The 23,454-nt window shown below is 44.6% G+C and overlaps 1 protein-coding gene and 1 long non-coding RNA gene across 2 annotated transcripts in view; one reads left to right on the top strand and one right to left on the bottom strand.

Annotated features, from left to right (window-relative positions):
* The window catches only part of LOC138750427 (uncharacterized), a 32,332-nt gene extending 23,044 nt beyond the window's left edge, over nt 1–9,288 (bottom strand). The window contains exon 1 of the long non-coding RNA XR_011349333.1: nt 8,855–9,288. This is a non-coding gene — a long non-coding RNA (uncharacterized lncRNA). The remainder of the gene's footprint in view (nt 1–8,854) is intronic.
* A 3,555-nt stretch (nt 9,289–12,843) lies between these two features.
* LOC138750426 (endogenous retrovirus group 3 member 1 Env polyprotein-like) lies at nt 12,844–22,275 on the top strand. Its single transcript, XM_069912470.1, has 2 exons — nt 12,844–14,672; nt 19,730–22,275. The coding sequence occupies exon 2, from the start codon at nt 20,041–20,043 to the stop codon at nt 21,742–21,744; it is 1,704 nt and encodes a 567-aa protein (XP_069768571.1). The 5' UTR covers nt 12,844–14,672; nt 19,730–20,040; the 3' UTR covers nt 21,745–22,275.
* Nucleotides 22,276–23,454: the final 1,179 nt, after the last annotated feature.

Genomic DNA, 23,454 nt, shown 5'->3' on the forward strand with positions numbered 1-23,454 from the left:
CAGACACAACATTGCATTCTTCAACTCCCCAAACATCACCCAGCCAAACCCCTTTGACCTTCTCCTTAGCTCAGTGCCACACGGTGATCCTGACCCTCTCTGTCAACTCCTCCTGCATCCGAGATCCATCACCCATATACTGACGCTTAACGCACCTGCGCACGTGGGCTATTCCTCCAGTGTGACGATCCAATTACATCATCAGCGGCAACTGGCACCGTTCCCAAAGCAGGCAGATACATCACCATGACAGCCCCCTCCCCCCCACCTCCAGCCTCTGCTCCATGCAAGGAGGCGACTGAATGGAACTGTCCCCAGGGTAACGGTCTGGAGGGTTGACAGTTCAGCCTGAACTTGTATGATACTGCAAGACAGGAAATGCAGGGGTACGTCTGGTCCTCTGGCGCACTGGTCCTCTGGCGCACTGGTCCTCTGGCGCACTGGTCCTCTGGCGCACTGGTCCTCTGGCGCACTGGTCCTCTGGCGCACTGGTCCTCTGGCGCACTGGTCCTCTGGCGCACTGGCCCTCTGGCGCACTGGCCCTCTGGCGCACTGGCCCTCTGGCGCACTGGCCCTCTGGCCCTCTGGCCCACTGGCCCTCTGGCCCACTGGCCCTCTGGCCCACTGGCCCTCTGGCCCACTGGCCCTCTGGCGCACTGGCCCTCTGGCGCACTGGCCCTCTGGCGCACTGGCCCTCTGGCGCACTGGCCCTCTGGCGCACTGGCCCTCTGGCGCACTGGCCCTCTGGCGCACTGGCCCTCTGGCGCACTGGCCCTCTGGCGCACTGGCCCTCTGGCGCACTGGCCCTCTGGCGCACTGGCCCTCTGGCGCACTGGCCCTCTGGCGCACTGGCCCTCTGGCGCACTGGCCCTCTGGCGCACTGGCCCTCTGGCGCACTGGCCCTCTGGCGCACTGGCCCTCTGGCGCACTGGCCCTCTGGCGCACTGGCCCTCTGGCCCTGATGCAGAATGTGGACATTCAAAATACACTGGCTTCAACCTGTTGATGGAAACAGTGTTACATTTTCCATTCCTGTCAATCACAAAACACTATGGATGGTGCCATAAGACCTGGAAAGGACCATCGTAAATGGGCTAAAGTGGTTTACGAACAACATCATGTCAAAGAAACACACGAGTACAGTGTTGTAAATCATTTGGCACATCCACTGCAGATGATGCTGCCACATAGGAGAACATCAGAATAATCTCATTTTTCGAAGAAAATCAAGATAACTGACCTGTTCATGAGCACTGTGTCTGGACTCAGATTCACAAACTCACCTGGCAAGGTCAGCATACAGTCATAGACTAGCTCTTCCACTAAACATCCATGATCTGCCCTAAGAGCTGTAGTCACACAAAGGAGAACCATTGGCAAACTTTCGCTCCATGTCGATGATTTGCCACCTGCTGTCAATGGTGCTTTCGATCGTCAAGGAAAATGCTCAAAGATGCTGTTGGCCCTGAAATGCTTAGCCATAATTCAGGTAGTGCCCAGAGGATCAGTGAGAGCTCGGACTAATGCTGACTCGAACTGAGACCCTCGATCTGTTGTAATAGTGCCCAGAACACCAAAAGATGGAATCCAATGATCCACAAAAGTCCCATCAATTGTCTCTACAGAGATGGCGATGATAGGAATTTCATCCTTCCACCTGGTAGTCCTGTCCTCACACGTGAGCAGAAAAGTACATTGCCGAGATGGCAGAAGTGGACCTTTCAAGCCACAAGGTGCATGTGCTGGAAATGGGAATCCAAAACAACAAAATCCCCCAGCTTGAATTTCATGTGCCTGGAGACTTTAGGGCATTGACCCAGCAAGCAAGTCCTTGCCCATAATCCAATATTCTGTTTTAAACGAACCCAGGTAAGATGTTCCTTAACCAGTTTGATTGATGCTCTTCCACCAGGAGGAGATAGATTGTGAAGGGAAAATCTCCTGCCTCATAGCTGCACACACAAATAGCCTAGTCCTCCCTGTTGGGGGAAAAAAATCAGACCAACATTTCAGCCGATTCATCCAGGGTCACATCTTGAAGATGGAGACCAGAGTTGATCTGGTTACACCGGATGAAATCGGGATCAGTGCATCGTACATGAGCCATGGCATTGAAATTGATGTCAGTAGTTGTATGTAATGTCGCACCTGGATTGGGCACCAATTCGCTTTCTCTCAGATGTCACGTGTGTCTGATGAAAATTGAAGGATGAAGTGCAAGTGCTGAATCTCCCTTGGCAAGTAGAGATACAGTATGCATAAGAGGCTGGTGGTCTGTACAAATGGTCAAAGGATGACCTTCCAATAAAAAAGCTGAAATATTGGATTGGAAATTGGGATTCATGAGGGAATTACAAAGAAACATTTCCAAATTGTATCTTCTACTTCAAGAGGAATCTCCAAATCCAGACTTGAATAAATCAAAAGAAAGATGGGAATTGGATTTGGGAACTGAAATTGACCCTTTTTGCTGGTCTGACACTTGTTGGGACAGCAGTTAATGTTTTTGATAGATTAGTTAATAATAACTTATTCATCAATTATATTTCATGGCACATCAATTAATTTATTCCTAATTTTTCAAATTCATGTTTTAGATCTGAATCCAATCTTAAAATTGATTGTGGGGAAATGCAAAATTGTATTTCCTTAGCAAAGGTGATTTATAATATTAGAACTGGGTATGATACCTACTTCAAAATATGGAAACCATATTTAGATATGGGTTTGGATATCTAATGTATTCACTTCTCCACCCCACCACCACTTTTCTTTAATCTTAATGGTTGAACCTTATCATGTTGGTTTAATTCTACTATTTTATTAATATCCTGCCTTTCCTTTTGGAAGGGAATAGTAATCACAGGAGCTTTGCACCTAGATCTGTATTTTTTTCTTTTATACTTTTTTTCTCTTCTCACTTTTATGTACAGTACAACATTTATTTTTTTATTCTATTTTGATCATTGAACGTATCATTTGGATACGATTCTATTATTATATTGAACTGTATACAAAACTATAAATATATATTTTTTAAAACAGAAATGTTTCACTGCGAGATAGATAGCTAAGAGTTCTTGCCCAAATGTACTATACTTTGCCTGAGCCAGTGACCGCTTGGCTGAAAAAAAACACCAAGGTTCCAATTGCCCACAGACTAGTTGTTCGAACACTGCTCCCACAGCACTGACAGATGCATCTGTTGTAAGAGAGCAAGGCCTTAGGCATTTGATGTACAAGCTTCGTGACATTTGCAAGAAAAGTGTTCACATCATGGAAAGCATACACAAAGTTAAGGTCTTTTTGAAGCAGACATCAGATCCTTTGAGTCGTTCAGCAAGAGGTAATAGAAATGCTGTGGCATTCACCAGGGAACAGCGATAAAAATTCCTCATACCTAAAAACCATCACAATTGGCCAACCTTAATGGGGGGAGGAAATTCTCAAAATTCACGCACTTCTCATTCATCAGCCAAAATACCATGTTGCATAACTCTAGGTCCCATAAATACAAGATCAGAAGCACCAGAAACACTTTCCTGGGATTAATCACGATGCCACATTCCTCAAGCCTCGGAAACAATGAGATAAGGTGGCTCTTGTGCTTCTCTTCATCCACACTTACAACCAGAATCTCCTCGATCAACACAAGCACCAAAAAAAACCCAAGGCCAGTGAGTTCGTGGTCCATGAACCACTGGAATGTCTGAGCTGCATTCCACAGACCGAATGGTATTCTCAGAAACTCAAACATGCCGAACGGGACCATCACTGGTGTCTTCGTGACATCCGAAGACTCAAATGGAATCTAATAGTAAGCATGTACTAGATCTATTTTAGCAAATACATATTTGCCGTGGAGGTTGGCTGAGAAGTCTTGTCAATTTGGAATATTGTATCAGTCAGGCACGGTGGAATTGTTCAGGGGACGATCATCTCTGCAAGGCCGCCAATCCCTAGTATTTTTCAGAACCATATGTAACCGTGAAGCCCAGCAGCTGTCAGATCTGTGGACGACACCCAACTCTTGCCAATCCAATCTTGCGATTTTAAGATAATCTGGGGGCATTACGACCTGCGTCTCAGACCCTGCCTTTATATGGTGGCTTATTGCATGTCTGTACACCATTACGATGGGGTCACGAGGCGAGGAAAACACTTGAGCAAGGCTTGGAAAGGGCAGGAATCAGGTTGAAGGCTTGTCAGGCAGCAGATGGCATTGGAAGGACAACAAATGCAGCTCAGTTGCATTCAAGAGCTGCAGTCCACACAACAACGTTTTTTCAAATACATCACGGAAAAATGTGACAAGAAATCCACTCCCAAAATGGAATTTTCCACATTTACAACTGAAAAACCACCCAAAAAGATTGCAAGACAGAAATGAAGCACGAGTAACCTGTGGCCATGTTTGAAAAAGAGAATCATTTGTAACTGAAAGAACACATGACATATTAGAAAGACTATGTTCCTCAGGGATTGGAGGGACCAGCACTGATCCAAAGTGACAGATAATTTTGGAGTTTTACATAGAGATGGCAAACAAATAACCTACTCCAACAATTGCCTCAAATTGTTTCCATTTTTCTCAGTTGCCTTCGATAATCACTCTCAAATGAGAACAAGATCCCAAGACAAAAGAACAGAACCAGGCCACCAGGCCCATCGGATCTGCTCCGTAAATACACACTGAGCTACTCTGCACTCCTTCCAATTTCCAGCCTTTTCCGCATATCCCTTCATGCCCTCACTAACGAGATACTTGTCTATTTCTTGTTTAAATACTCCCAGTGATCTGGCATCCACTGCTGTATGAGGCAATAAGTTCCACAGCTCCATGACACTCTGGCGAAAGAAGTTCAACCCAATCTCTGTTTTGGATGGATAACCTCTAATTTTCTTGTCCTCGACTCACCCACCAAGGGAAACATCTTACCCGCATCCACCCTATCTAAACCTTTCAAAATACAAAATATCTCCATGAGCTTTCTTTTTTAATTTCCGATACCCCAATGAATACAATCCAAGAGCTGTCAAACTCTCCTCGTACATTATATTTTGTATTCTGGAAATCATCCTCATCATTCTCCTCTGCACCCTCTCCAACAACATCACATCCTTTCTCAGATAGGGGGCCCAAAACTGCACCCAGTACTCAAAATGAGGTCTCACCAGTGCCCCATAGAGCCTCATTAACATGACTTTTCCCTTGTACACTATTCATCTTGAAATGAATGCCAACATAGCATTCGCTTTCTTCATGACCAATTTCACCTGGTCATTAACTTTTAGTTTTCCTTGCACAAGGACACCCAGGTCCCTTTGCACATCCAAGGTCTGAATTTTCATCCCATCCAAATAGTATGCTTCCTGTTTATTTCCACTGCCAAAATGTACAACTGTATATTTCTCGGTGTTAAATCTCATCTGCCATCATTTTGCCCAGTTTCCTAATCTGTCAATATCCTTCTGCAACTTTACGGTTTCTACATTTCCTACTCTGTCCCCTATCTTGGTGACCTCCGCAAATTTGGCCACAAAACCATTTAAACCACAATTCAAATCATTAATTTATTTTTCCTTGGAATATATCTATCCTGCATTCCTTTTATTACTGCCACATGCCAATCCAGAATCGATCATTACTGAACCTGAACATGTTTATTGTGATAAACATCTTCTAATAAATGTTCTGGGTTTAATTTTTAAAAATCTCGTTGTGGCTCCTCTTCATCAACTGTTTGGAAGCTGAATTCACAACATTTTCCAAATATTTTTTCAGCAATAATTCTGTGGTACAGAGGATTATTCATCTTTCCTTGATGATAAAAGTTGCATTTTGATTTTCTTGTCTCAACTGAACATTGTACAAGGTGAAGGCTGATTAAAATGGATTCAGTATTGATGGCCTTTTACTTTGCATTATTGCTGTGGCTCCACAGCTTGAATGATAAACTGGTGTTTCTACAGGGAATTAACTCATGGAAATGTTCTAAATACATTCATTGGAGATAGACCTCTGTGAAAAGTTTACTGCCCATTGGCAACAATCCTTGAAAAGAGATGAATCATCACCCAACAGAGCATAATCCCATCTGTCAGCACATGGTCCATACGCATCACCCATTATTCCCTCTTGTTCATGTGACCAACCAAATGCCTCTTAAATCGTGGTGATTTCACCACTATCCTGGCAGCGTGGGCCAGACCCCCACCGCACTGTGCAAAAACCTGCCTCACTTCTCTCCTTTTCCCCTCTCATGTTCAATATAGGCATCATACTATTTTTACATCTCCCACAGGGGAGGGGGAAGAAGAAATCTACCTTCTCCAGGACTACAATAATTGGATAAATTTCAACCAGGTCATCACTCAGCTTCCAATGTTCCAGAGAAAACTATCCAAATTTGTCCAACCTCTCCCCAGAACCAATGCTCTATCCCAAGCAACCCCCTGAAAAACTCTTTTTGTCATGCAGCAACTAGAAATGCAGAAAACACTTGAAATGTGGTCTAACCACGTTTATACTTCATGCCCTGCTCAATGAAGAATACTTTCTTTAACACCCTACACTTTTGTTGCCACTTTCAAGGAGCTCGCGCTTGCACCCCAAGATCCCTCATTGCAACACTACTACAACTCTTCTCAAAGTGCAAGACACTTGTCCAGATTAAACTCCATCTATAATTTCTCTGCCCACATTTATAAGTCATCTGGTTTGGAAGGGAAAATATGAGGGGAACTGAGTGGATCAACAGGACAGAGAGAAAACCTGGGGGGGTGTGGGCTGGTTACATGAACTTGGACAATTCCATATTCATACCATCGATTCACAAATTCAATAAGAGATGGTTCCTTTGTATTTGACCTCACCCAGACAATGGAGGAGGCAGAAGACAAAGGTCAGTGTGGGAATGGAATGGAACTTAAAACATCTTGTGACCATGAGCCAAGATGGCCATTGTGATCCAAGTGGAGGCGCTCAGCCAATCTGTCATTTACTCTGGATTGGGTTTCTTGCCACAGAGGGCACGGACATGGTTGGAGGAGGTGAATTTGAAACTTACCCTTCATGAGAATCCCTGGATGGTGGTAACTGATGTAGATTGCAGGAGAAAATGCCCGAGGACTGGGAGGAATTAGGAATCTATAATTATTTGAAACATCTTACTGCAAGATTCATCACCAACGAGTTGGAAAGCCGCTTCACACTATTCTCCCTTTCAGAAAGATTTAGTTAATAAACAAAACAATCTTTCAGCACAGCCAGGGGCAAAAGGGCTCTTAATTTAGTCTTGCAATCAACAGACTTTGAAGATACCCACCATAAAAGACTCATAATTCAATTCTAGATTCACTTCTGGTGGATGTATGAGAGCCAGTGGCTTGCTAAATCAGATGAGCCTTATTCTGAGTTTCCATTTTGACTTTCACACCATCAAATGCAAGCCCCAGTTTTTTATCCCCAAGTATTTTCTATCCTTACCCACTTTGCAACCACTCCTACCTGAAATTGGAACAAACAACAGCTAATTTTAACATGTATAAATCATATACAAAATAATTTACCCACATTTTCACATCACTGTCGCCACTGAGTGATAACTTGTGCCCGTCAGGAAACTGCACCAGCCACTAAAGGATGCTATTTACCTTGGTGTTACTGACTCTTTTCCAGTGTTACTTTCAGACATAATGACATATTCAACATGCACAATATTTCTTTTCTTACTGACCAGAACTAGAAAGCATTGTGTGAAAAAGAGAAAAGCTCAAGTCAACCAGGAGATACAAACTCCTGACTGCAATGTTGCTGTGCACATTTGCTACATTACTCAAGTCTCACAGAGCTTACAACAGATATTCAAAGTCAAGCAATAGCAGAATATGACAAAACGGTACAAGCCCTTTGGCCCACGATGTTGTGTTGATCTAGATATTTCTAACAAAAAAAAAACCCTGTATCGGCTACTGTGGTAGATGCTGCTAAATAAAGGCAAACACATACAAAGGTAGTCAACTCAAGACTGGTTTATTGCAGACATACACAGACCTTTTATTCCCTGCCTGTCAATGAGAATATTAGTGAACACCTTCCGGTCCACAGGACCAGCAGGTTAAATCTACGAGCCATTAGTGCCCCATGCCTTTAGGCAGGGGCTTCATTTGATCCACTCACTGTACTTTGGTACCCAGCACTGTTAGCCCGCGACGTGTCAGGTAAGTCTGTGAACTGATGGTGGTGGTTTGTAATACTGTGCTGTGCATCCGCTACAACCCTGTTTTTCATTCACCCATATATGCCTGTCTAAGAATCTCTTAAATGCTCCTTACGTGATATTGTAATGGATAAATATATTTGGAGAATTTGGTAATATTTGGTATTTTGGTAAGATTTAGAGTAGGTTACATACATACACACACATACATTTTAAAACATCTTATTTGAAAGACTGAAGAATTATTGAAGATCTCTGGAGAATGTTATTCACATTCAAAAGTAGGTGTTAATCAAACTGATGTCATAAAATGAATGACCATTGTTTGGAAATGGAGCCAGGATGGCTGCAAGTACCTTTCTGCAGGCTGCTTACAGGAAATTCACTCCTAGGTTTTGTTTATCTAACACTAGGTTAAGCAGAAGAAAGAACTCCTGTTGTTTGGAAAAAGAGGAATGGAACTCTGTAGTAGCTTGCAGAAATAAGTTACCATCTAGAAAACCCTAACGGGGCAAAGTTTATCAGTGAGACATTGAGGTGACTAATGGTGGTACCTAAGTTGTGGAAATCCTGGAACAACACACCTCTCTCTAAAAACCCTACAAGAACTATCCTGAGCGGTAAACATTTACCTTTCGAGCACCAAATCCTGGTGAAATTTATACACATTCCATTCTGTGCACAGCGGAATTGCCTGCATCCAGAGAACTTGGAAGAAAGAGAAGTAAGATTGAACTGTGAACCAAATCACTTTTCTTAAATTTAAACACATTACAAATATGTGCACTTAGAATTAAAAAGGGGTTAATTTGGGTTTGTTAAGTATTCTTTTTGGCTTGGCTTCGCGGACGAAGATTTATGGAGGGGGTAAAAAGTCCACGTCAGCTGCAGGCTCGTTTGTGGCTGACGAGTCCGATGCGGGACAAGCAGACACGATTGCAGCGGTTGCAGGGGAAAATTGGTTGGTTGGGGTTGGATGTTGGGTTTTTCCTCCTTTGCCTTTTGTCAGTGAGGTGGGCTCTGCGGTCTTCTTCAAAGGAGGTTGCTGCCCGCCAAACTGTGAGGCGCCAAGATGCACGGTTTGAGGCGTTATCAGCCCACTGGCGGTGGTCAATGTGGCAGGCACCAAGAGATTTCTTTAGGCAGTCCTTGTACCTTTTCTTTGGTGCACCTCTGTCACGGTGGCCAGTGGAGAGCTCGCCATATAACACGATCTTGGGAAGGCGATGGTCCTCCATTCTGGAGACGTGACCCATCCAGCGCAGCTGGATCTTCAGCAGCGTGGACTCGATGCTGTCGACCTCTGCCATCTCGAGTACTTCGACGTTAGGGATGTAAGCGCTCCAATGGATGTTGAGGATGGAGCGGAGACAACACTGGTGGAAGCGTTCTAGGAGCCGTAGGTGGTGCCGGTAGAGGACCCATGATTCGGAGCCGAACAGGAGTGTGGGTATGACAACGGCTCTGTATACGCTTATCTTTGTGAGGTCTTTCAGTTGGTTGTTTTCCCAGACTCTTTTGTGTAGTCTTCCAAAGGCGCTATTTGCCTTGGCGAGTCTATTGTCTATCTCATTGTCGATCCTTGCATCTGATGAAATGGTGCAGCCGAGATAGGTAAACTGGTTGACCGTTTTGAGTTTTGTGTGCCCGATGGAGATGTGGGGGGGCTGGTAATCATGGTGGGGAGCTGGCTGATGGAGGACCTCAGTTTTCTTCAGGCTGACTTCCAGGCCAAACATTTTGGTAGTTTCCGCAAAGCAGGACGTCAAGCGCTGAAGAGCTGGCTCTGAATAGGCAACTAAAGCGGCATCGTCTGCAAAGAGTAGTTCACGGACAAGTTTCTCTTGTGTCTTGGTGTGAGCTTGCAGGCGCCTCAGATTGAAGAGACTGCCATCCGTGCAGTACCGGATATAAACAGCGTCTTCATTGTTGGGGTCTTTCATGGCTTGGTTCAGCATCATGCTGAAGAAGATTGAAAAGAGGGTTGGTGCGAGAACACAGCCTTGCTTCACGCCATTGTTAATGGAGAAGGGTTCAGAGAGCTCATTGCTGTATCTGACCCGACCTTGTTGGTTTTCGTGCAGTTGGATAATCATGTTGAGGAACTTTGGGGGACATCCGATGCGCTCTAGTATTTGCCAAAGCCCTTTCCTGCTCACGGTGTCGAAGGCTTTGGTGAGGTCAACAAAGGTGATTTAGAGTCCTTTGTTTTGTTCTCTGCACTTTTCTTGGAGCTGTCTGAGGGCAAAGACCATGTCAGTAGTTCCTCTGTTTGCGCGAAAGCCGCACTGTTAAGTATAGAGTTAGGTTAGAGTATAGAGTTAGCCGCACTGTTAAGTATTGTTAAGTATAGAGTTAGGTTAAAGTTTAATTCTATTTTCATGATTAAATTTGATTAAAAATAACTTCTGTTTTAAAAACCACTTGTCTTGGTGAATGTCTCTTGCTGCTGGGTTTTGGGATCCTTTGGGCTCTTAACAATATCTGCTTGGATAATGACATTGGGCCTGTTCAAAGTAGGAAATGGCCTCTACCAGCAGGAATTTCTATTTGATAAAAAAATATTGATAGGTGGCTGGCCACATACTTTTCCTAAAAATTAATACCCTCTCCCTCCCTAAACCACATTCAGCCCCGTGACATCTTTCTACGTTGCATTACTGGGACCACCAAGGACCTGACCCATTTCCCATCTCTCCTTGCAATGCCAATAATGGCAGCTGCCATTAAGAACTGACAAATCACATTTTAATTCAGCAAGCAAGATGAAAATCATCCTGACATCCTGCTTAAAAAGATGGGTCAACAAACCTTCCTAATTTTGTCACTTCATTTTTATTTTGCTTCCCATGGGGCATTAGCAAAAACTGTCCTATCCATTGGCTCACCAAATTATGAGTAAAATCATGATCCCTGTTCATGAAAACCCATAATTTTCAATGTTACACAGATATACTAGGAAGAATTCTGTAATAAAAGTGAATAAAACATTGAAAGAATTTCCCCCTTATCAACGCTGAGATTGTAGCGCACTAGGCAACTGGGCAAGCAAAAAAGGCCAAATAACTGCAACACTTGGACAGTCCAAGATGGCACAGAGTCCCCTTTATCACTGAGAAGGAGCCTGGGCCTTGCACCATGTGCGGGCTGAGATGCCCTTCACTTCCGCGTAGCGGCCAGCCAGCTGGAGAGTGATGCTGGAAGTCAGGGGTACGTTACCAGAAGTGGGTGGGCCAGTGAGCACACGTGGGAAATTTAAACCAGAAAAGCTAGTCTTTGTTTTACACTCACCTTGGTTGGATGTCTCTTTATTTGGTAGCGCTGCCGCAGCGGATGCTACAAATGGATAACTTCTTACTTGCTGCAACCAAACAGGTCTGCAAGATACACCAACCTAAATAGAAAACATGACCAGAAATCCCAGAGATCATAAATTCAAAAGGATTGGTGAAATCTTTACTCTGTATTTTTAACACCAAAGTCCCTATATTTTTAAGGCATTCGATCAAGTAACTGAGAAACATTACATTTTAAACACATGGTACGTCAGGATCAGAAGGATTGGAGCATTATTGTTCAGGTGACACAACTTTAAAAAGTAACATCTAACTTTATGAAGAATGTGATACTACAACAGGAAAAACGGATGGAATCAGACACATTCTATGAGCATTGGGAAGCAAAAAATGGATTGGTTTTCCATCCCTTCCTCAGCGACCCAATGACCCCGACAGGTCCTCCCCGACCTGCGACCATAATGGAGCCCAAAGGATCAATCAGACCCCACAATGGTCGCAAGTCGGCGTTTTGCCCCCGTGCGAGGAGCCCTGAAGTCTTGTAGGAGTTTATAAATAGTTATTATTTTAATTAAAGGAGTTTAGTCCAAAGGTCCCACAAAGGTCGAGTCGGGGGGGGAGGGTGGGTCCACGATGGTCGCAAGTCGGGGTTTTTGCCCCCGAGCGAGGAGACCTGAAGTCTTAGAGCCTATTTTTAAAATCAAATGATTTGACAAACGAGAACAGTCACAGGATTGACTTTGTGACTCAGGGTCCATGAGCTGGGGGCAGCCATCTTAATTTCTGTGCGCATGCGCCAGTCGTCAGTTGCCGCGAGCGCAAAGGGTTCGTTTCGTCTCCCTCAATCGGCACATGCGTATCTGCAACATATGCGCGAACTCACCACGCATGCGCAAACAAGACTTGCCAATCACCTGACCCCGCCCCTTCCCGCTGCAAGTAACCCCGCGGCCTCCAGCCTCGCCCTGTCGGCGGCATCAGGCCTCGCACCGACGCCTCGGCTCCACCCAAACACCCAGCCGGTACCGGCCGCTCCCGGGTGGGGCCCGGTGGGGTGCGGGTCGCCCGCTTTCCCTGGACCGCGCGGCTGTGGAAGGTTCCGGCGCCTCCGCCAACTTACTCCCATTCGCGCCCGAGGCGACACGACGGACCCCGAGCAGACGACGCTGCCGCAAATGTCCCGCCTCCTCACAGCAAGAGCCAATTAACCAGCGAACCCGCCCATCAATCCAACCCGACTTCAGCGTCCAATCAAATAGCGGCCTCACCGAATCAACCCGTTGCCTCGCGTAACTGAAGCAACCAATCAGCGAGCGAGCGAGCGAATACACAGGTGAACCCAATCAGCATCAGAAGACAAATCAAGCAGTCGAAGGATCAGAAGACCCTTCGGCCCTTCCACTTTTTACTAATCCAACAACAATCAAATCCTTGGGAAACACAGGAACACTTTGTCTTGGCTCCAGGATTCCTCTGATCTCAAGCAATACATTGTACCCCAACTGCAAGGGAGACTATTTATTCTCAATCTTTCCTTCATATTTATTACCGCTTCCAATTTAATGTCTGCTACTTTTTTCAAAGTATCTACATCTAAGTTCAATGTATATGATCCCTCTACGAGTGGGTACGGCAATAAACTCATCACAAGTCCATGGATCCCAATTTCAAATGCACCTTCAAAAGCGGAGAGAATTCCAAGGATATTACATTTTCATTGAAGACATTTCTTAAAGTCTAAGCAGCTGATTGGTTATTGGGAAATTGTGACACTTGGTGTTCGGCTCCTTTGCATTATCCTCTCTCGATCCGTGCTGCTGTGTCCTCTCATAATGTTGTAAGGTCATCTCCCTTTTTACCAACGACCAAGAGATCCACATTCAAACTTTCCTTCTATCACCTGCTTAAAACACCCCAGAAACAAATCTGACGATCTTTGTGCACTTCTCATGCTTCAGGTAAGGAAACTGTACACGTGACTCCCGATGTAAGATGAGCAAGACCATTCGATGTGAAATTGGAGCGTGCGCGCTACTGTGATGGGTGGAAAGGTGGACACACGCCCAAAAAATCAAAGTCAAAGACTCCTTTATTACACTGGCTGCTCTGCTTCTATTCTCTCCCTGCTGCTGTCGACTGGAGTGATGTCACATCCATGCCGGCCTCCAATTGTTCAGTGTTCCCTTCTTTGTTGATTCCTGCCGTGCGCGTTGTCCCCTGGTATGAAAGTTGTTGGTCCCCGTGGACTCTGAACAGTTGCCACATTCGTCGGCCATCTTGTGTACAGGGTGGCATCCCAGTTAGCATGATGCCCCACCTTCCTAGAACCAGCGCTGTTCGCTGCTTTCGGTCGTCTATATCTGGGTCGTGGGGGCTGAATTTGCTAATGTTCTGATGTGCTGGTTTGAGGTGGTCAATGGTGAAAGTCTCTTCCTTCACACCGATATCCAGCACACTCACCATGATGTGTGGAATGTGTGATATAGAAAATTTAGGTTAAAAAGACTTAATTTAAAATGTGATGATTAATCATAAACAGGGAAGCCAGAACGGACAGAGAGTTTACTAGCAGTCAAGGACAGAAGGAGCTGCTGAATATGTTTTTTTAAACCTATCTTTTCATGGTCATAGTGAGAGACATGCAGGAGACAAAGGATTGATAAGAAGTGTGAGAAACAGAATTCAGTGAATGTAGAGTTCACAGCGTACGTAACGAACGTGATAATTAATAATGCAGTTATACTAGAATGTTTTTGTAATACTAACCAATTAAAACAGTATTAATAAGAAGGGGAAGGGCAAATAATAAAGGTATAAAAATCAATGCACTGTATGTATCGGGGCTTAACTGGTGAGAAACCAGTTGAGTCCAACTCTGCAGACTTGTAAATAAAGCTTGTCGTGTCATCAGTTTTGAAGAGACTCATGTGTGAGAAGTTTTATTTCTGACAAATGGGGGCTCGTCCGGGATCTACACTCCGGCGGTGAGGGGAGGCGAGAAGAGGGACATCGGAGGCGGTGCACCCCGCTGAATTCAGCGGCTCCTAGTCCCTTGCTCGTCGCTTCGGGCGGCTTGAGCGAGTGGTATCCGGACAGGGTGACACGACAAGACGGAGAGGAGAAGGGTGACGGTTCAATCCCCGGGAAGACACCGGTAAGTGACGACTTACGATTGTGGTGTGGGGATTGGGTAACAGGTGTAACGGGATACACCTGTTTGGATAAAAACCTAACGGAATAGATTAAGTATAGATCTTTTGTCGTTGTGTGAGGACCCTGTCGCGGGACTCTAGGATAGACCCCAGGGAAACCTCGGCGGTAACCGAAGGAGGAACAGCACCTCCGACGAAGTGCCGAGAAGAGAGGGGTCAACCCCAGGAAAACCTCAGCGGTAACCGAAAGAGGGACAGCACCTCCGACGAGGCGTCTGAGAGGAAGGGAGTAGGGTCCAGAGCGAGAGGGTCCTCAGCAACGATAAACAGATCTAGGTGGGAAAATGGGAGGATCAAAATCTAAGGGCTCGTCTGAAAATTCAGGACAATTCCTGGGAGTACCCCTTGACAGCCCTTTGGGGAGAATGTTTGAAAATTGGGATAGTAAAAGATATCGGGACAAAAACAAGAAAAAGATGGTCCAATATTGTCTCCTTTGGTCAAAACAACCTATTAAAGGTTCCTCGGTCTGGTGGCCGAAATTTGGATCTGATGAGGATTGGGTTAAACAAGCATTAAACATATATGTAAATTCGAGACCAAAGGTGAATCAAGAAGAGTCAGCATATGCATTTTGTTGGGTTCCCTGGCCAGGATCCTTAACAGAATGTTTTAAATTGAGAGTGGCAGGAGAAAAGAAATGGGAACCTCTGGACAACCTTCCCCCTCCTTATATTCCCCCGGTGCCTACTGCGCCCGAGGAAAGCTTATTACCGGAGGGGAAAGGTGATGAATCTGATTGCCCCGAAGGGGGCCGGGATAAAAAGGATGAATTAAGGGAGTCGGACCCTAAACTTCCACCGGTAAACCGACCCTGGACAAGATCCCAGACTGGTCCAGGACCATCAAACTTTTCAATAAACCTAAATCCCCTGAGAGAAGTTCCTATGGGAGGACCGGGAGGGGGAACAGGATATGTGAATGTTCCCCTAACTAGTACAGAGGTGCGGGGATTTAAGAAAGAAATGAAAAAGTTATTGGAAGATCCTATAGGACTGGCTGAACAGCTTGACCAATTCTTGGGACCAAACACATATACGTGGGAAGAGATGCAGGCAATAATGGGAACATTATTTTCACCCCAGGAGAGGCAGATGATTCGACGGGCTGCCCTCCTCATGTGGGAATATGAACAACCTGGGGACCCTAGACCCCATGAACAAAAATATCCCTTAAATGAACCCAGGTGGGACAAACGAACACCCGAGGGATTGGCAAGTATGAGACAATATAGAGAGTGGACAATTAAAGGGATACGGGAGGCTGTGCCAAAGGGTCACAATTTTACCAAGGCATTTGGGAACCACCAGGGGAAAGACGAGTCCCCTACTGATTTTTTGGAGAGGGTGAGAAAGAATGTCCAACAGTATGCTGGTGTGGACCCTAGTACACCAATGGGTGAACAGCTTATTCGAATTGAATTTGTTTCCAAATCATGGCAAGACATTAGAAAGAAACTAGAAAAGGAGGAGGACTGGAGTGAAAAACCCCTAAGTGAACTGTTAAAAAAGGCACAAAAAGTATATGTGCAGAGAGAAGAAGAAGATCAAAAGAAGGCGACAAAGGTTATGGTACAGACTATCCGACAGATGAATGCTGAATCCAGAGGGGAAAGAAAACAAAACCTTCCTCTAAACAATCCAAAATATCCAAGAGAGGGAAGACCCCGGAGGTTCGTTAAGTGCTATTACTGCAATGAGGAAGGACACTTTAAGAGGGAATGCCCCCGATACAAGAGGGAATTGCGTGCCCTCGAACTTATGGAAGAAGATTAGGGGTGTCAGGGGTTCCAAATGTTAGGGACCAAATATAAGAGGGAACCCCTGGTAAAACTAAAAATTGGTCCCAAGGGAGAAGAGGTGGTGTTTATGGTGGACACAGGAGCGGAACGAAGTAGTGTAATAACTGTGCCAATCGGAACTGAGCCTATAAAAAGTAATTTGACAATTTCTGGGATAGAAGGGGCTCCCAGAATGGTATCAATAATTCCCCAAGTAACAGTGAAACTGGAAGAAAGAGAAGGGGTACAAGACCTCTTGTTATTACCTTCGGCTGGATTTAACCTCCTAGGAAGGGACTTACAGGCTCTCCTAGGTTTGGGTGCTCTCCCTGTGGACGGAGAAGTGCGAGTCCACCTCTGCGCTTTAAAGGAAGAGGATGAACGGCAGATTGACGAGAGAGTCTGGTATAAGGAGGGAAATCGAGGAGGTCTGGACATCCCACCTTTACATGTCACATTAATACCAGGTCATCAGCCGGTAAGGAAACGTCAGTATCCTATTTCTTTGGAAGGGAGAAAAGGGCTACAGCCGGTAATTGAGACTTTAATACGAGACGGACTATTAGAAGAATGCATGTCACCTTATAACACCCCTATACTCCCAGTAAAAAAGTCAGATGGATCCTATCGCCTAGTTCAGGATCTAAGAAGTTTGAATGCTATTGTTCAGACCCGCCACCCAGTGGTGCCTAATCCCTATACTATTATGAGTCGGATTCCCCCAGACCATGAGTGGTTTAGTGTTATCGACTTAAAGGATGCCTTCTGGACTTGTCCGTTAGAAGAGGAAAGTAGAGATATGTTTGCGTTTGAATGGGAAAATCCATGGACAGGTAGACGGAGACAGTTTCGGTGGACTGTATTGCCCCAAGGGTTCACTGAATCTCCAAACCTGTTTGGACAAATGCTAGAACAAATCCTGATGGACTATCCACAATCTGATGATTCCCAACTAATGCAGTATGTGGATGATTTACTATTATCAGGACCCAAGGAACAAGAAATGAGGAGAGAGACCATTAGACTCTTGAATTATCTGGGGAAAAAGGGTCTACGAGTGTCCAGAAACAAGTTACAGTTTGTTGAGAAAACTGTGATATATCTGGGACACCAGATAAGTAAAGGACAGAAACGGATTACCCCTGAACGAATTGCGGGAATCACTAGAATGCCTTTACCCCGTAATAAGAAGGAAATAAGACAATTCCTGGGACTCTTAGGATACTGTAGGTTATGGATAGAGGACTACTCAGCTTTGGTGAAGTTTATGTATGATAAACTGACAAATGAAAATGACTATCCATTGAAATGGACCCAGGAGGAGGAGGGATGGTTCGAGGACTTGAAACATCGCCTAACACGAGCCCCAGTGCTCACTCTGCCCTCTTTAAAACAGCCCTTCCAGCTATTTGTCACTCATAACCAAGGAACAGCTGTGGGAGTTTTAACACAGGAAAAAGGCGGTCAGCGACACCCAGTAGCTTTCCTTTCCAAAATGATGGACCCAGTGTCTCGCGGATGGCCGACGTGTATCCAGGGAGTAGCGGCTGCTGCTCTGTTGGTAGAGGAAGCACGTAAACTTACTTTTGGAGGAAAGATGACTGTGTACACCTCCCATTCTGTGAGTGTTTTATTAACACAAACTGCCCATCGATGGCTGACTGATTCTCGCATATTAAAGTATGAAACCATTTTAATGGTTGGAGAAGATTTACAGTTTGCAAAAATTAATAGCTGCAACCCAGCTCAATTTTTATACGGCAGTGAAACAGAGAAAGAGGTGGAGCATGACTGTGTCGAGTTGACAGATCTTCAGACCAAGACCCGAGAAGACCTTTGCGATACTCCGCTGGGAGAAGGATATGAATTCTACATTGATGGCTCCGCCAGATGTGTTGACGGAATGAGAAGAAATGGGTATGCTATAATAGAAGGAAATACTTGGAAAGTAGTAGAATCCGCGAGACTACCCGGAAGCTGGTCAGCACAATCCTGTGAACTATATGCCTTGCAGAGAGCCCTCAGAATACTGGCAAAGAAAATTGGAACGATTTACACAGATTCCAAATACGCATACGGAGTAGTGCATACCTTTGGTAAGATCTGGAAGGAGCGTGGTCTAATTACATCAAGAAGAAAGGAATTGGCACACGAACAGATGATTACTCTGACTCTAGAAGCCTTAACATTACCCCAAGAAATAGCAGTGGTCTACATACCAAGCCATCAAAGGGGAGATAACCCGACAGCAATTGGAAACAGACTGGCTGATGAAGAAGCCAAAAGAGCAGCCATGCAACAAGAAGTCCGTTTGCTGACTTTAATCCCAATAAGGCAAGGCATAAAGACAGCTCCCATTTTCACTGCTAAGGAAGAAAAGAACATGGATCAGCTGGGCGCAAGCCAGTTACCTGATGGAACATGGAAAAACACCAGATGGAAGAATTGTTCTAAATAAAGAAATAACTCGCAATATTTTAAAACACCTGCATCAACAGAGCCACTGGGGCACCCAAGCCTTATGTGACACAGTGCTTCGAGAATATGTGTGTAAAGGAATCTACACCTTGGCCCAACAAGAGGTGCAAAATTGTTACCTATGCACAAAAATTAATAAGAAGATAATGAGGACAGGGACCATGGGAGGTCAACCATTAGCCATACGCCCTTTTCAACGTATCCAGATCGACTTCACAGAGTTACCTCAAGTTCAAAGATGGAAATATCTGTTGGTGATAATAGATCACTTTACCCGATGGGTAGAAGCCTTCCCAACAATAAATACTACAGCCTCTACAGTAGCTCGCCTCCTCCTAGAGCAGATAATCCCCAGATATGGTATAATGGATTCTATAGACTCAGACAGGGGTCCACATTTTTCTTCAAAAATCCAGCAATTGATTTGTGATGCATTACAGGTCTCTTGGAAATTACATACCCCTTGGCATCCACAAAGCTCAGGGAAGGTCGAACGTATGAATGGAACACTAAAAATCCAATTGACAAAGTTAATGGTGGAAACTAAAATGCCTTGGATAAAGTGTCTGCCCCTAGCCTTATTGAGAATTCGTACTGCCCCACGAAAAGATGTAGGGCTGTCCCCTTATGAAATGATGTTTGGGCTTCCCTTCTGGAGTACAGTTGAGGGGTGTCCCACCTTGGGGGAAGGGGATATATTTGTTAGGAACTATTTACAGGCACTGTCACGCTCTCTTACAGATTTACGAAAGAGAGGACTATTGGCACAAACACCGCCTCTAGACTTTTCTTTACACAAAGTGGAACCAGGAGACTGGATTCTTATCAAGACCTGGAAGACTGAAAAGCTCCAGCCCCAGTGGGAAGGTCCATACCAAGTTCTCTTAACTACAGAAGCTGCAGCACGAACAAGAGAGAAGGGGTGGACACACGCATCCAGATTTAAGGGACCTGTAGAGGCGCCACAGGACCCTGATACGAACTCAGATTGGACTTGTATTCCTGGAGAAAAACCTCTTACCTTACGATTTCGCAAAAAGACTTAATTCACAATGTTATTGTTATGTTCTTTGATTTTTCTTAGTTTGCCTATGTCTTTATCAGGTGTGAAATGTAAGAAATGCAGAGATACAGTGGTCCTGTTTCAGGACCACATTTGGGGAAGAAAGGAAGGTAATTTCATTTCCCATACCTCAGTTCCTGAGAAATGCTGGGCAGAAAATACCACCCAACATCCATATACCCCTTGTGTGGAAAAAGAAGGAAATAATATGGGTCATTATATACAGATTCCTAATACCACTCCTTTCCCTCTTAACGGTTGGAAAGGTGACTCAAGCCCACCATGCCCTGATGGACTCTGGTTTTGCATACACCAACGTACTGTTCCAATGAGAAGTTACACTCCACACTCGAGATTGCCTGTCCCTTTAAGACAGCCGGACTTAGTTCGAGTCCATCCAAATAACCATGTAAGTTTCGGTAATGCAATTGGGGGAGATAACCTTTTTGTAGATCTGGCAACTAAAATTGCAGGAACTTTTAATGTAACCAATTGTTGGGTCTGCGGGGGTCCACGGATGTCAGAACAATGGCCTTGGTGGGGAGAACCTCTCAATTCATTGACCATGATTTCCCGTATTTGGACAACTAACCGAACGAGATCAAGAGAAACCTGGTCTCTCTCTAACGTCCCCTCTGGTTTTTATTGTCTCTCACGAGCCGGCAAATACCCAGTAGGAGAAAGTCCCTGCAAGGCTGTATGGATTCGCATTTCGCCTGGTGTTTTCACTTGGTTTCCTAAACCTCAGACTTGGTTCTTATCCACTGTTTTTAAAACTAATTGCCTACCCCTGTCTAATAGCAGTATTCAGTTTTGGAATTGTACCACTTCCACCATCACAGGACCATACCAATCAAATCCTGTTCTTAAAAGAGTTTGGGAAAGGGAGTATGGAGTATCCCCAAATGGATTATTCTGGGAATGTGGTAATAAAGCTTATACTCGTCTTCCCTCACAGTGGAGTGGAACTTGTTTCCTAGGAATAATCCGCCCAGAATTTTTCCTTCTACCCCACGATCACGGTCATAAATTAGGCGTGAAGGTCTTTGATACATTACATCGTGAACCCCGCTCTACCACGGTACATTTGGGAGAATGGAGAGATGATTGGCCTCCAGAGCGCATAATTCAATATTATGGTCCCGCTACATGGGCTCAAGATGGATCTTGGGGTTATCGTACTCCTATATATATGTTAAATCGCATAATTCGCTTACAAGCAGTCCTTGAAATTGTTACAAATCAAACAGCTATAGCCCTGCAATTACTTGCATCCCAGCAAGGTCAAATGCGCTCTGCTATATATCAGAACCGTCTAGCCCTAGACTATCTCCTAGCCACGGAAGGAGGTGTATGTGGCAAACTTAATTTGACTAACTGCTGCTTACAGATTGATGATAATGGAAAAGCCGTTCGTAAAATCGCTGATAATATTCGTACATTGTCCCATGTACCGGTTCAAACCTGGCATCCTTTCCCACAATTTAATTGGATGGACAAATGGTTTGGAGGAACCTGGTGGCGTACCTTCTTGTGGGTCATCGGAGGTATTTTATTCCTCCTACTTATTTTGCCCTGTATTATTCCCTGTCTACGCAGCCTGGTGATTTCCATGGTCGAACAAGCTATGCAACCAGGGGGGATGGGAGACCCTGTAAGACTTTTATTTCAGCGTGAGATTAATGTATCATAAAACATTTCTCTTCCCTAGCTTAGAATCCCCATTCATATCTATACATATATTGAACACATTTTAAAGAGAGAAAGGGGTGGATTGTGATATAGAAAATTTAGGTTAAAAAGACTTAAGTTAAAATGTGATGATTAATCATAAACAGGGAAGCCAGAACGGACAGAGAGTTTACTAGCAGTCAAGGACAGAAGGAGCTGCTGAATATGTTTTTTTAAACCTATCTTTTCATGGTCATAGTGAGAGACATGCAGGAGACAAAGGATTGATAAGAAGTGTGAGAAACAGAATTCAGTGAATGTAGAGTTCACAGCGTACGTAACGAACGTGATAATTAATAATGCAGTTATACTTAGAATGTTTTTGTAATACTAACCAATTAAAACAGTATTAATAAGAAGGGGAAGGGCAAATAATAAAGGTATAAAAATCAATGCACTGTATGTATCGGGGCTTAACTGGTGAGAAACCAGTTGAGTCCAACTCTGCAGACTTGTAAATAAAGCTTGTCGTGTCATCAGTTTTAAAGAGACTCATGTGTGTGAAGTTTTATTTCTGACAGAATGAATGATACACACCCGTGAAGTCGAAGTCGAAGAATGGTTCGTTGAACTGGCAGCTCTGCTTATATACTCTCCCGCTACTGATGACAGGTCTTTCGAGACGGCAAAGCCAGCCTCGGATTGGTGGGTGTTCTTGCCATTGCTCATTGTTTCCCACTGTGCGGGATGTCACCTGGGACGAAGATGATTGGTTGCCGCAGGATCTGTGTAGTCACCGCGTTCGTCATCCATCTTGTGTACTGGCTTTCGTCCTGGTGAGCAGGCCGCCTCAAACATATATTGTGGAAGAATATGGACCCCATATTTACAAAGGGTGGCTCTAACATTCCCTTTCTCCTTAAGGCCTCAGTTTTTGAAAAGGAACATTAAAATACTTGGTTCTCCTGTTGGGGGTCCCTTGTCCTCATTTTTCTTCTTTTTCTTTTAGCAAGGGGATGGAGGGGAGATGGGGTGGTTTAATGGTGGGGGGGTTTCTTTATTCTTTCTTTTAACTATGACAAGTGTATTTATATTTTATTTGTGTTATTATTAATTGTGTGAATTCTTTGAGGATTTTATTTATAAATAATATTTTTTTAAAAATGATCAGAGGTCAATCCACAGGACGTAAAGTGGCCTAGAGCAACACTGGGGACACCCTCCTGCCCCCCACCACCCCAAATATCAATGTGATCCACTACGATCATTGACAAAATCATCGAGGACCCCTTCACCCGGCCAACAGCATCATCCAGCTATTCCCGTCGGGAAAGAGATCCAGGAATTTCAGAGCCAGTACCTCCAGGCCCAGGAACAGCCTCTTCCTCCAGGCAGGGAGAACGTGGAACGATTGATGAGCTGCTCATACAAATACTCCTCGACTCTGCTATTTACTCAACAATGTTGAGTAATTTTTCTGGACGTGCTGCACATGTATCATTTGTCTGTTGTGTGAGGGCTTGGTTGTGTGTTTGCGTATGTTTATCCCAAGAACTCTGTTTTATCAGGTCGTACTTGTGCTATCCAAGGGTAATAAATTTGATCTTGTACTCTGGAGCGGGTGCAGAATAGATTTTCTGGATCGGAGAATGTATCTCATGAAGCAAAGTTGACTGAGTAGGGCTTTTCTCTTCCCCACCCACCAACCCCACAAAATTGACTTTATTTACAA

This window comes from Narcine bancroftii, unplaced genomic scaffold (assembly GCF_036971445.1).
Source record: "Narcine bancroftii isolate sNarBan1 unplaced genomic scaffold, sNarBan1.hap1 Scaffold_142, whole genome shotgun sequence".
Lineage (NCBI taxonomy): Eukaryota > Metazoa > Chordata > Chondrichthyes > Torpediniformes > Narcinidae > Narcine > Narcine bancroftii.